Source organism: Hyperolius riggenbachi, chromosome 7, assembly GCF_040937935.1.
Source record: "Hyperolius riggenbachi isolate aHypRig1 chromosome 7, aHypRig1.pri, whole genome shotgun sequence".
NCBI classification, from domain to species: Eukaryota; Metazoa; Chordata; class Amphibia; order Anura; family Hyperoliidae; genus Hyperolius; species Hyperolius riggenbachi.
Window position 1 is genome coordinate 19,511,307 of NC_090652.1, and position 12,286 is coordinate 19,523,592.

Below are 12,286 nucleotides of genomic sequence, written 5' to 3' on the forward strand. Positions count from 1 at the left end.
TAGTGGTAAAAATTCCAGTCCGCCCACCCATCCATCCTATTCTGCCAGACAAAACGTTGGCTGTAACCCAGTGAACATGTACTGCTCCAGTCATCCCCACACAGTTCAAGTTGTAACTTTCTGCCCATCTTCCCATTCTCTCTGAGGAAAGGTCAACAGGAAGCCATGTGACTACCTGGCCAGCTATGGGAGGAGCAGTATTAGCTTCTTGGTCACAGCTAAATTTCTTGCCTGTAGGACAGGATAGTGGGAAGAATTTCAACTCTACAGAAAATCAACAAGACATCAAAGTATTGAGGCATTTTGAAATGTTATGGGGGCATCTTACGTCTTTATTTTTTAAAACCAAGACAGCTACTCTTTTACACTCACCCAGCAAAGAGAGCTTTCCCGTGCTTTTCACAATGGCCTTCTCAAGAGAAGGATGCTCAACTCTGCATACATATTCTGCCCCCTGGTGCTCTCTCAGTGTAGGTGTGATGGTCATTCTTGCCTTGCAGCTGTAGGTGTTGTCTGAACCTTTGTCTGATGAGATCTTTGAGACAGAGACCATGTCTGATTCCTCACACAGCTCCAGATGCTTCTCACTCCTCCTCAGCCATGTCACCGTAACAGCATCTGGGAAATATCCTAAGATGCAGCACTCCAGAGTAGCAAGCAGGTTGTGATATAAGCGTGGTACGTGTATGTCTTCTACAACTGGACGCCAAGGGAACTCTACAGGAGACAGGAGAACATTGCACACATGATGACACACTGTCATGATCTGGTCAGAATGCATCAGATGGGATTTCTCTGATCCCTCACCTGGATCTGTCATAAGGAGTTCTTCTTCACATCCACCACAGCTGGTGTACTCATGTTCCCATGTGAGAAACACTGTGGATGTTGGATGTTTTAGGAGGTCCTGAGGAATGATGACCTCACTGCAGACTGTGAATAGGTCGTTATCCTCTAAGTAGACATCTTGGGATGAGAGAATGTCAGGTGACGCCTTCTCTCCACACATCCAGGTGATATGAAGGTAACCAGGGTAAAAATTCTCCAGAGTGAGGGAACATTTCAGCTTACCAGAGACACTCAGACTCCTCCTTACTGGTCTCACTGTGAGAAAAACATGGAGACTATTATTACTGCTTCACAGAAAATGTCTAAGTAAGCTTTTCTAAAGAGGATAAATAATAATAATGTCCCACAGCAACCTCTTAAAGGACACCGGAAGTAAGAGGTATATGGAGGCTGCCACATTTATATCGTTTTAAACAATACCAGTTGCCTGGCTGTCCTGCTGATCTTTCTGGCATCAGTAGTGTCTGAATAAAGGTGGCACCACACTATAATATTTTTTAAATATATTTTCAAATCAAGGAAAACAAATCAATTTTCCTGATTGATTGTAACATTTGGAAAATCTGATCAATGTGTGTTCAATTTCCCTCAATTATGCAAAAAACATGATTGAAAACTCTGAGAAAATTGCTTGGGTGTATATATAAATAAATTGACAATCTACCACACACCATTCAATTTTCCTAAAAAATGATCAGAAAAATCCACCACTCCCGATTGACTCTTATATCGAATAAAAACGGGAAATCCGATCGTATTTCTTGCTCGAATAAAAAAAAAAAAAGCTTTCGATATTTTGGAAAATTCGATCTTTTTATCGAATCGCCATAAAATTGGATCATTTTATTGTATTGTGTTTGGTTACCTTTACACATATGAAATAAGCACGTGGCTAATCTAGACACACTTTAGTCAGAGCACGTGATATGCTGCATGCTTGTACAGAGTCAGTGGCTTCAAGAATGAGAGGCAGAGGAGCAGCAGGACAGCCAGGCAATATGCATAGTTTAAGTTTTTAACAACCAATTTATTTAGCAGTCTGCATGTGCTCCAGGGTAGTTTATTTTAGAAAATGTAATTTTGTACCTTACTTGAAACGAAGATAAAAACCGAGAGCCCAATATAGTGTAGTATTTAACCTCCCTAGCGTTCTGGACGAGCTGAGCTCGTCCAGAGACGCCGGAGGTCACTGCTCAGGCCCTGCTAGGCTTGCCGCTGATCCACCGCTACCCGACACGAAAGAGGGCCCCCCCGCAGACCCCGTGCGCAGCCTGGCCAATCAGTGCCAGGCAGCGCCGAGGGGTGGATCGGACTTCCTATGACGTCATGATGTTGATGACTTCGATGACGTCATTCCGTTCGTCACCATGGCGATGGGGGAAGCCCTAAAGGAAATCCCATTCAGAACAAGCAAGCGCACTGGCGGCGATCGGAGGGGTGGGTGGGAAAGCGCAGGGAGAGGGGCATCATGTAGCTAACGATGGGCTACCTACATGAGAAAAAAAAATTGGGCGGGTTTTCAGAACGTCCAGCGGGTTAAGTCAGTTATGTAGATTATTGGGAAAGTAGCAAGGGTTATACTCACAAACGAGGGATTACCACACAGGCAACCACTGACCAGGCAGGTGGGGAGAATTAGAACCTGACCCCACACAGGTTTAAGAAGTCGCTCTCTGTAGATAGGAAGAAGTGGGTGTACACCCCTTTACCAAGGGTGGACTAGACTAATTGTAAATTTTTGAACAGAGGCACCAACAAGATTAAAAACGTTTAAAAAACATTTAAAATCGGGCAAGTTTTCCCTCGTAGAAAAAACAGACTGAGAGAACGTTACTACAATTCAATGTAACATTTATTGGCCTGACTTCTGATTAGGGATTTTTTATCTGTTCGCTTGCATTTCTGTTTTTAGTATTTTCCACGTTTAAAGGAAAAAAAAATTGGACGCAAGTAAGATTAACCCCTTGCTATACAGTGCAAATACAAAATCGTACAAAAAATTGTGTATGGAAAACGCAAACCAAAATTGATCCATTGCGACACAAAAATCAATACGGGCCATGATTCCATGCAGTCAAGTGTGGCATCATGGCATGATAACAGTTATTAGTCTGAAGCCATACATAGTACTGGGATGGTACAGTTAATAAGCTGGAAGCGGTGTAGCAACATATTTTGACTACTAGATGGCAGTGTAGGAAGGCAGAAGAGATGGCAGAAAAACGCTCTACCAAAAAGAAAACAAAAATGCTAGAAATTTAAAGAGAACCCGAGGCAGGGTTCTCACAACGAAATCCCCATACAGAGGCTGGCTCTGCCTATAGAGCCCAGCCTCTGTTGCTAATCAGATCCCCCCTAAATCCCCCCCCTGTGCTCAGCCAGACCCCATAAATTACAGCCACGCTGTGCGGCTGTGTTCATCTTTCTAACGTAAGTCTCGGCGCTCCCCCCGCCTCCTGCAGAGGTCCGGTCCCTGCCAGCGTCCCTTCCCTCCAATCAGTGGGGAGGGAAGGGACGTGGGCGGGACCGGAGCGATGCAGGAGGCGGGGGAGAGCAGAGACTGACGTTCTAAAGGTAAACACAGCCGCTGCTGACACGCTGCGTGTCAGCAGCACGGTTGTTATTTATGGGGTATTGGCGAGCGCAGGGGATATTTCGGGGGATCTAATTAGCAACAGAGGCTGGGCTCTATAGACAGACCCAGCCTCTGTATGTGGATTTCGTTGTGAGAACCCCGCCTCGGGTTCTCTTTAAAGGGAACCTGAAGTGAGAGGTACATGGAGGGTGCAATATTTATTTCCTTTTAAACAATCTCGGTTGCCTGGTATCCTGCTGATCTCTTTGGCTGCAGTAGTGTCTGAATAGCACAAAATAAACAAGCTTACAGCTTATCCAATCAGATTATTGTCAGAAACATCCTATCTGCTGCATGGTTGTTCAGGGTCTATGGCTAAAAGGGTAGATGCAGAGGATTAGCAGGACAACCAGGCAATGTGTATTTTTTAAAAGGAAATATGGCAGCCTTTATATGCTTCTCAGTTCAGGTGTCCTCTAAACTGAACTTGAAGTCTATGTTAAAGGGAAAACAATACGGAATTAGGCTACTTTCACACTAAGACGTTGCGTTAGATGCTACGTTAAGGTCGCATAACGTGCACCTAACGCAACGCATAGTGTGATAGAAGCTGGACGTCAGATCGAGCCGCGTTATGCGGCTCTTCATATGTCCTGTGATGCCGTGATGCGTACTCTTGGACGCATGCGGCATCACGTGGTCCCGCCAGCCAATCGCCGCACAGAGCGGCCGCTCCCGGAAGTAAACACTGCACGTCACACCGTGCAGTGATTATTAATTAGCCATGTGCCTGGCCGAGGAGGAGCAGGGGGAGACCTCCTCCTCCAATACTACTGAGCATGTGCAAACAGTCTAACGCGTAGAACACACAGCATGCAGCACTTTGAAATAACGTGAAGCGTTACAATGTAACGCAGCGTGGGCACTGTGAACAGCCCATTCATTTTTCATTGCTATGCGGTGGGTTGCGTTACAGGCTGCACTAACGTGCGCCTGTAACGTCTTACTGTGAAAGCAGCCTAAAGGTATAGAGAAATTTAATACCATCCAACTTTTTGACATAAAAACAGGGATACAAGCCACACCCCTGCCACACATACGTCTTTGAGCACAGAAGATGCCAACCCATCGGGGGTGGGCGAGCCTTCAGAGGTTGCCAGCGGGTCCCAGGAGTAGACCAGAGCTGCGTTGAGGGACACATATGACCTCTAGGGGCTGGAAGAAGCCCCAGGTATCTGAAGATAGATTTATTTTGTCACCTCAGATAGCCTTCAAAGCATATTGTATACAGGGAACTGTGACATACTCCCATAATTCCTCTGAATGAGCGCATGCAGTGACATATTTTTATGCCACCGCTGATTACATACGAAGAGTGGGGGGTCAGTAAATTCTGTTTGAGGATGAGGGACCTCTGCCAGGTTCTAGCTGCTGTTCTTTGAAACCCCACATTTCCCCACTCAGCTCTACCATAACATGCATATTTTGCTCACCTGTAGGGGCCGCTATTCTTCCTTCCTGGACCGCACTTCGTCTTACAAATCGCTCCACTGCCAACAGAAATGGGTGTAAAAAATATTGTTACAGTATTCACATTATAAAAATAAAATGTGCAGAAGACGATAATTCAAACAGGCATGGTAAACAGTAACACAATCCAGATGGACAGCCCATTCCATACAAAAACACGAGTTTTAGTCATTAAAACGTTCACCACCTAGTAACCCAATAAAACCCCCAATTGTGCTGCCACTTTATGTATAGCTTGTTCCGCCTGCTCACAAGTGCAGACAGTTGCCGTTATATGGTCCGCCGGTTATGCAGTCGGATTGCTCCTCATTTGAGGGCAATCAGCTTGGCAGTAAGCATACTAAATATTAAGAGCAATCTCACTTAAACCAGTGGGTGTGGTCGACTTGCGAGGTATCCATAAATTGTTGAATACATTGGCAACTCCTTTAACTGCACGCCCATCATTCAAACCGACTGGTTTCGCCGGTGATGGCGGTTCGAGAGAGGAATTGGAGAGTAGTCCCAAACCTCTCCGATCTGTCAAATTTTTATTGTAAGTGGGAGTGACACAGGAAAACAGTCATTTAAAGTGCATTTTGTTCTGGGACAAATGTACTGTACTTCTTACATATATTTTTTTTTACATTTTTTTTTTCTTCTTACATGTATGTCAAATGTATTTTAGCTTTTATTGTTTTTTATTGTAGTGGTTCTTAAATGTTTTTTCAATACATGTCAATCACAAGCTCTATGCTTATAGATAAATATTGGCTGATCCCATTCACTTGTAGTAAATGGGTCAGCCGCGCATTTTGCAAAAAAATGCGTGCAGCATGCATTCGCGGACCGCACTGGTCCACAACGCATGTAATGTGAACATCGGACAGTGCAGTCTATGCACTTCTGATGTTCCTGTGTGCCTGACTCCCGCACGCGTTGCCAAAATACAGACGGCAACGCATGCAATGTGAACGAGGCCGAATACAACTTATACAAGAAATGGCCATGAGACCCCAGAGTGTTGTAGGATCAATCAACTTTAAAAAGCACCTGAGAATAAATCTGTGAACTACATGCACCAATGTATGTGGTATGGAGTGTTTATACTTACCCAGGGCTGGGCTAAGGCAGAGGCAAGAGAGGCTCCAGCCTCAGGGCACAGTGTAGGAGAGGGCGGGGCAGAGGTGAGAGAGGCTCCAGCCTCAGGGCGCAGTGTAGGAGGGGACGCACAACTCACTCAGCTATCATTCCCCTATTGTGTTTGAAGCAGAGAGAAATAAGAAAAGGGGATACATGGCAGTGACTGCAAGCCAGATAACTAGAGATTAAGGTGTTGGGGAGGTTGTGGGCCCTGTGGCCCTATTAGTCTAATAGAAATCAGTGTGACGGCTGGGGTGGGAGGGATGAAGGGGTGCACTTTGGTGCCTTGGGTGCTGGAGGACCTTGTCCCGCCTCTGTACATATCTGTCCTTCAGTTTGGTTAGGGTCTCCTCCTTTGCATTGCTCTGACATCTGACCTCTGTTCATGCACTGTAGCAAGACGCACAGAATGGTTCATGTCTTGACCACTCATGCTCCCTGTAATGTCGCACTCCTGACAGGCGTGGGCTGCGTGGCTAAGAGTGTTCTGGGAGTGCATACTTGAGAAGTGCCGCGGGAGCCACGAATGGAGGTCAGTGAAGGCCCAATGGAGGGGACCCCAACCAAAGTAATGGAGAAGTAAGTATAAGCACTCCAATCTACACAGGCGTATGTGTGTAGCTTACCGTTTGATTCTCAGTTCAGCTCAATCACTTATCCTCCTATGAAGCATTTTTTTAAAGAAGTAATCCTCTTGGCACCTCCTAATTTCAGTGGTACTTTATCCCACCCCCCTCCAAATTCTCCTGATTGGAGTTCAACCATTCAGGAAACAGCTATGAATAATCCAGGAGAGTGGCCCAGCGATTCTCTTACCTTTTGTCAGGTCTTGTCGAAGTTCTTGTGCTATTAATTTCTCATTGATAGCTTCAAGAACAGCAAGTGTCACCTCAATCCCGTAGGTATCCCTGTAAAACAATCTGATGAGATCAGCCACATCACTCTGGTCTTTGTCGTCTAGTCGGCCTCTTGGGATCTTCTTGAATGGTGGTTCGATATCCGTGTCGTGCAACTTCCCCCGGAACTTCTTAAATCCATTGTGGTTCAAGTTCTCCAGAGCTGTCACCAAGACATCCCTCAGAGTCACCCTCATCTCTTTCTATATTGATACAGGAATCTTCATCAGCAGCAGTTTTATCTTCCTGTAGAATCCATATACAGTGGCACCTAGGACCAAACCATGGGACCTTTGTAGAAATGGTTATTGCTTGTTCCTAGGAGAGAAACTCTTGTTCTGTACAAAGAGATCAGGGCAGTCTGTGGTTAGTAATTGTTACAGATATATATACTTGCCGTCTGAAATTCAGGACCAAACATTAGGAGGCATGCAAAACACATTCCAGTGGTCAGATCATTCTACCTAAGGTAGGGGTGTCAAACTCAAATACAAAGTGGGCCGATAGTTAAATACTGGGGTCAAGTCGCAGGCCAACCACAATGTCTAGTGGCCACCTCACTCACTTATAAAGTTCCCTGGTGTCTAATGGCCCCACCTTTTCCTGTATACAGTTCCCTGGTGTCTAGTGGTCTCTCTCCCTCCCCTACATAGTTCCCTGGTGTAGAGTGACCAGATTTTTGTTGGTTCAACCTGGTACAGGGGGGGGGGGGAGGGGTGGTGGGGGGCGAAAAATGGGGGGATGCGGTGCGCGTGAAAAATGGGTGTGGCCATGACATTGTATGGGCGGAGCTAACATAATGATGTAACAGCGAGGCATGAGAAAGCACTGTTTACGCCATGATGTGGTCAGACGAGGTTTCGCATCATGGGTGTGCAGAAACTGTGTGATGCTATTTAATAGTATACCGTAAGCACAAAGCAGCAAACATAGCCAACTATGACCATTAAATATTAAATGCGGCAACAGTTACCCCAGACACCAGAAAATAAACGCAATGTGGGCAAAATTTCAGCACAAAATAAATGCAAAGTGCAACATGTCAGCACAAAATAAACGCATTGTGGGCAGCATGTCAGCACAAAATAAACGCAATGGGCAACATGTCAGCACAAAATAAACGCATTGTGGGCAACATGTCAGCACAAAATAAACGCAATGGGCAACACGTCACCACAAAATAAACGCAATGGGCAACATGTCAGCACAAAATAAACGCAATGGGCAACATGTCAGCACAAAATAAACGCAATGGGCAACATGTCAGCACAAAATAAACGCAATGTGGGCAACATGTCAGCACAAAAAAAACGCAATGGGCAACATGTCAGCACAAAATAAACGCAATGTGGGCAACATGTCAGTACAAAATAAACGCAATGCAGGCAAACATGGCAGCACAAAATAAACGCATTGTGGGCACAAAATAAACGCACTGCGGGCAAACAGGTCAGCACAAAATAAACGCACTATGGGCAACGTCAGTACAAAATAAATGCAATGTGGGCAACATGTCAGTACAAAATAAACGCAATTGCGGCAACATGTCAGCACAAAATAAACGCACTGTGGGCAACATGTCAGCACAAAATAAACGCACTGTGGGCAACGTCAGTACAAAATAAACGCACTGTGGGCAAACATGTCAGCACAAAATAAACGCACTGTGGGCAAACATGTCAGCACAAAATAAATGCACTGCGGGCAAACATTTCACCAGAAAATAAACGCAATGGGGGCAAACATTTCACCAGAAAATAAACGCACTGCGGGCAAACATTTCACCAGAAAATAAACGCACTGCGGGCAAACATTTCATCAGAAAATAAACGCACTGCGGGCAAACATGTCACCAGATAATAAACGCACTGCGGGCAAACATGTCACCAGATAATAAACGCACTGCGGGCAAACATGTCACCAGAAAATAAATGCACTGCGGGCAAACATTTCACCAGAAAATAAACACAATGGGGGCAAACATTTCACCAGAAAATAAACGCACTGCGGGCAAACATTTCACCAGAAAATAAACGCACTGCGGGCAAACATTTCATCAGAAAATAAACGCACTGCGGGCAAACATGTCACCAGATAATAAACTCACTGCGGGCAAACATGTCACCAGAAAATAAACGCACTGCGGGCAAACATGTCTCCAGAAAATAAACTCACTGCAGGCAAACATGTCACCAGAAATAAACGCACTGCGGGCAAACATGTCACCAGAAAATAAACGGACTGCGGGCAAACATGTCACCAGAAAATAAACGCACTGCGGGCAAACATGTCACCAGAAAATAAACGCTCTGCGGGCAAACATGTCACCAGAAAATAAACGCACTGCGGGCAAACATGTCACCAGAAAATAAAGGCACTGCGGGCAAACATGTCACCAGAAAATAAATGCACTGCGGGCAAACATTTCACCAGAAAATAAACGCACTGCGGGCAAACATCTCACCAGAAAATAAACTCACTGCGGGCAAACATCTCACCAGAAAATAAACTCACTGCGGGCAAACATCTCACCAGAAAAAAAACTCACTGCGGGCAAACATCTCACCAGAAAATAAACTCACTGCGGGCAAACATCTCACCAGAAAATAAACTCACTGCGGGCAAACATCTCACCAGAAAATAAATGCACTGCGGGCAAACATCTCACCAGAAAATAAACTCACTGCAGGCAAAGTTCACCTAGAAAAAAAAGCATTTACTCACCTGCCAGAAGACTCCTCTGGCGCGCATCTCCCCCGGACGATCCTTCTGAAGTCTCCCGCGCTGACAGGCAGAGCAGGGCTACGGCAAGATGGCGCCCGAAACCCTGTACTGGAGACACAAATAGTCTCCAGTACAGGGCTTCGGCAGCCATCTTGCCGTAGCACTGTTCCCCTGCCGGTGTCGGAACACCGGAAGATAGTAAGGAGGCTGGAGCGGGGCTGCGGGCAATGAACTGGCACGGCATCTATAGACGCCACTGCCAGTTCATGCAATAAAGTGACCAGAGTCCCGAGGCCGGGACGTCCCGCTGCTAAAAGCGGGAGGTTTCCCGGGACCTCATGCAGCCTGGGACAGCGGACCCCGAATCCGGGACGCGTCCCGGGTAATCCGGGACGTCTGGTCACTCTACCTGGTGTCTAGTGCTTTCCCTTCCCTCTCCATGTGGATTCCCTGGTGATATAGGGCTTTACCTCCAATATAGCTTCCCTGCTGGTCTAGAGTTGGCCAAACATGACGCAAAGAGGGGAAACCACTTGGGGGGCCAAATTTGATGGCTCTGAGGGCCAGAGATCATTGAAACACATTAGATTAAAGTCTGTTGACGTTTTGTTAGCCACAATATTTTGATTGCCATTGGGCCGATCCAGTTCCCTTTTTTCTTCTAAATTTCTTCCTAGGAGATAATTTACATCTTCAGTTTTAAAAAGACTTCTCAGCACTCTGCAATTGAAAAAGTACCAAAAGGAAGGTGAACAAGTGCTGTCAACATTTTTCTGAGTATTTTCATGCTTGCTGGTGGCTTGAAAGGCATTTTATTAATTAGATGTGAAATGCCACCAAGGAGAAAACGTGGGAGAAAAAGTGAATTGGATCAGGCCCATTCACACAAGTCCTAATGATTTCTGCATGCAATTTCCTGCTTGCACAAATTTGCATTTACAATTTTTCATATCTCTTTTGTTGGAATTCTTGTGAGCAATTTTTGTCTTCTGTGCTTGTATGTAAATTTTTCCTTTTTCCTTTTTTTTTTTGTGTGAATACCATTGAATATCCAGGAGCATAATATCTTAACCACTTGAGGACCAGGGGATTTTTCCCTGCACTGTGCTGCGTGGGCTCTTCAGCCCCCAGCACAGATCGTGTTGCAGGCAGGGTGATCAGCCTTCCCCCCTTTTTTCCCCCATTAGGGGGATGTCCTGCTTGGGGGGTCTGATCACCGCCGCCTGTTTGTGCCTTGCGGGGGGGGCTCCTCAAAGCCCCCCTCCGCAGCGATATTCTTCCTCCCTCTCTTTCCCTCCCTCCCCTTCTCTGTACGGGCGGTACAGGACGGCGATCCGTCCTGTACCGCCTCTGATAGGCTTCAGCCTATCAGATGCCGGCGATCCCCGGCCAATCAGAGGCTGGGGATCGCCGATCTCCTTTATGGCACTGCTGCGACAGCGGCGCCGTACGCTGTAAACCCTGGGGATTTCTTCCCCGGGTGTTTACAATTAGCCTGCGATCGGCGATCGGGGGCTCGCAGGCTGTTCACGGAGACACCCTCCGTGAACTGACATGGAAAGGCCGCTGTTTCCATGGAAACCCACTTACGACCAGCTGCCGCCTATCGGCGTTAGGCGGTCGTTAAGTGGTTAATACTAAACATTAATTATTTCCTTGTAAGGCAGTAAAAAGGCAATCTGGGCTTTCTCTGAACCGCTGGTGTATAGCAAAAGGATAGCTTATAAAATGTACAGATCAACCCAACATGCAGACACCTGGTTTTGAGCTTTCTGGTCCTCATCAGTGCATGGCAGGAATATATACTGTATGGTATTATGGGATAGGGCTTGGGCCAGTACTACACCAGCCATTCAGGATGTGTACCTGGCTTCAGGGAAATAAAGACTTTTGCACATTTAGGAGCGATGCATCATGGGAAACCACAGTTGCTCACTTAAAAGATAACAGAGCTGAAACAGATTGTAAAAAAAGAATGGAGAGCAGGCATGTATATGAATCAGTCCTCACGCTCACCGCTCCCCGCATTGCCCACATACCCATGTCTCCCGTTTCATGGAATGCAAGATTGCAAGAAATAATTCCTGGCCGCTACAGTCATTTCTGGAGGTGGGGGCAGTGAAGGGGGAGCCCGAGGTGAGGGCCCCAGAGCCACGGGCCCTCCTCAGGCTTCTTCCCCTACTGTCCCTCTGTAGCTGCATCCATTGCAGGTGGTGCGATTGTTATGCTCCTGGACTTGGCTCTGTAGAAGCAACAAGTTCAGTATACACCATCGGTTCTGGCTGTGAGCCTGGCTGCAGGGGCATAAGGGAATGACCTGCATATTTGGGAGTGGTGCATTATGGGAAACCACAGTTGCTCACTTATAGCTTATATGATCACAAATGCCTCCTGTGTTTCTGGGTATTCTGACTGCAGCCACTCATGCTTATGAAGGGATATTTTTGTGCTCAGTAAATATACACTGATAATAATGCATAGAAAGCATTGGAGCCGTCTGCAGACACTACAGCGGCCAGGGAACAGTCAGGACAATTCTTACTTTTCCTCTGTGACTTTCTCTGCAGCTCTCCCTCTTCCTGTTACTCGG

At 46.3% G+C, this 12,286-nt stretch overlaps 1 gene segment (V, D, J or C); it reads right to left on the reverse strand.

Moving 5' to 3' along the window:
• The window catches only part of LOC137525402 (Ig gamma-1 chain C region, membrane-bound form-like), a 32,140-nt gene extending 19,854 nt beyond the window's left edge, over window positions 1–12,286 (reverse strand). The window contains 5 exon segments of the C gene segment in view: window positions 373–717; window positions 808–1,104; window positions 4,918–4,974; window positions 6,893–7,310; window positions 12,239–12,286. Of these exon segments, the coding sequence occupies window positions 373–717; window positions 808–1,104; window positions 4,918–4,974; window positions 6,893–7,169 (976 nt within the window).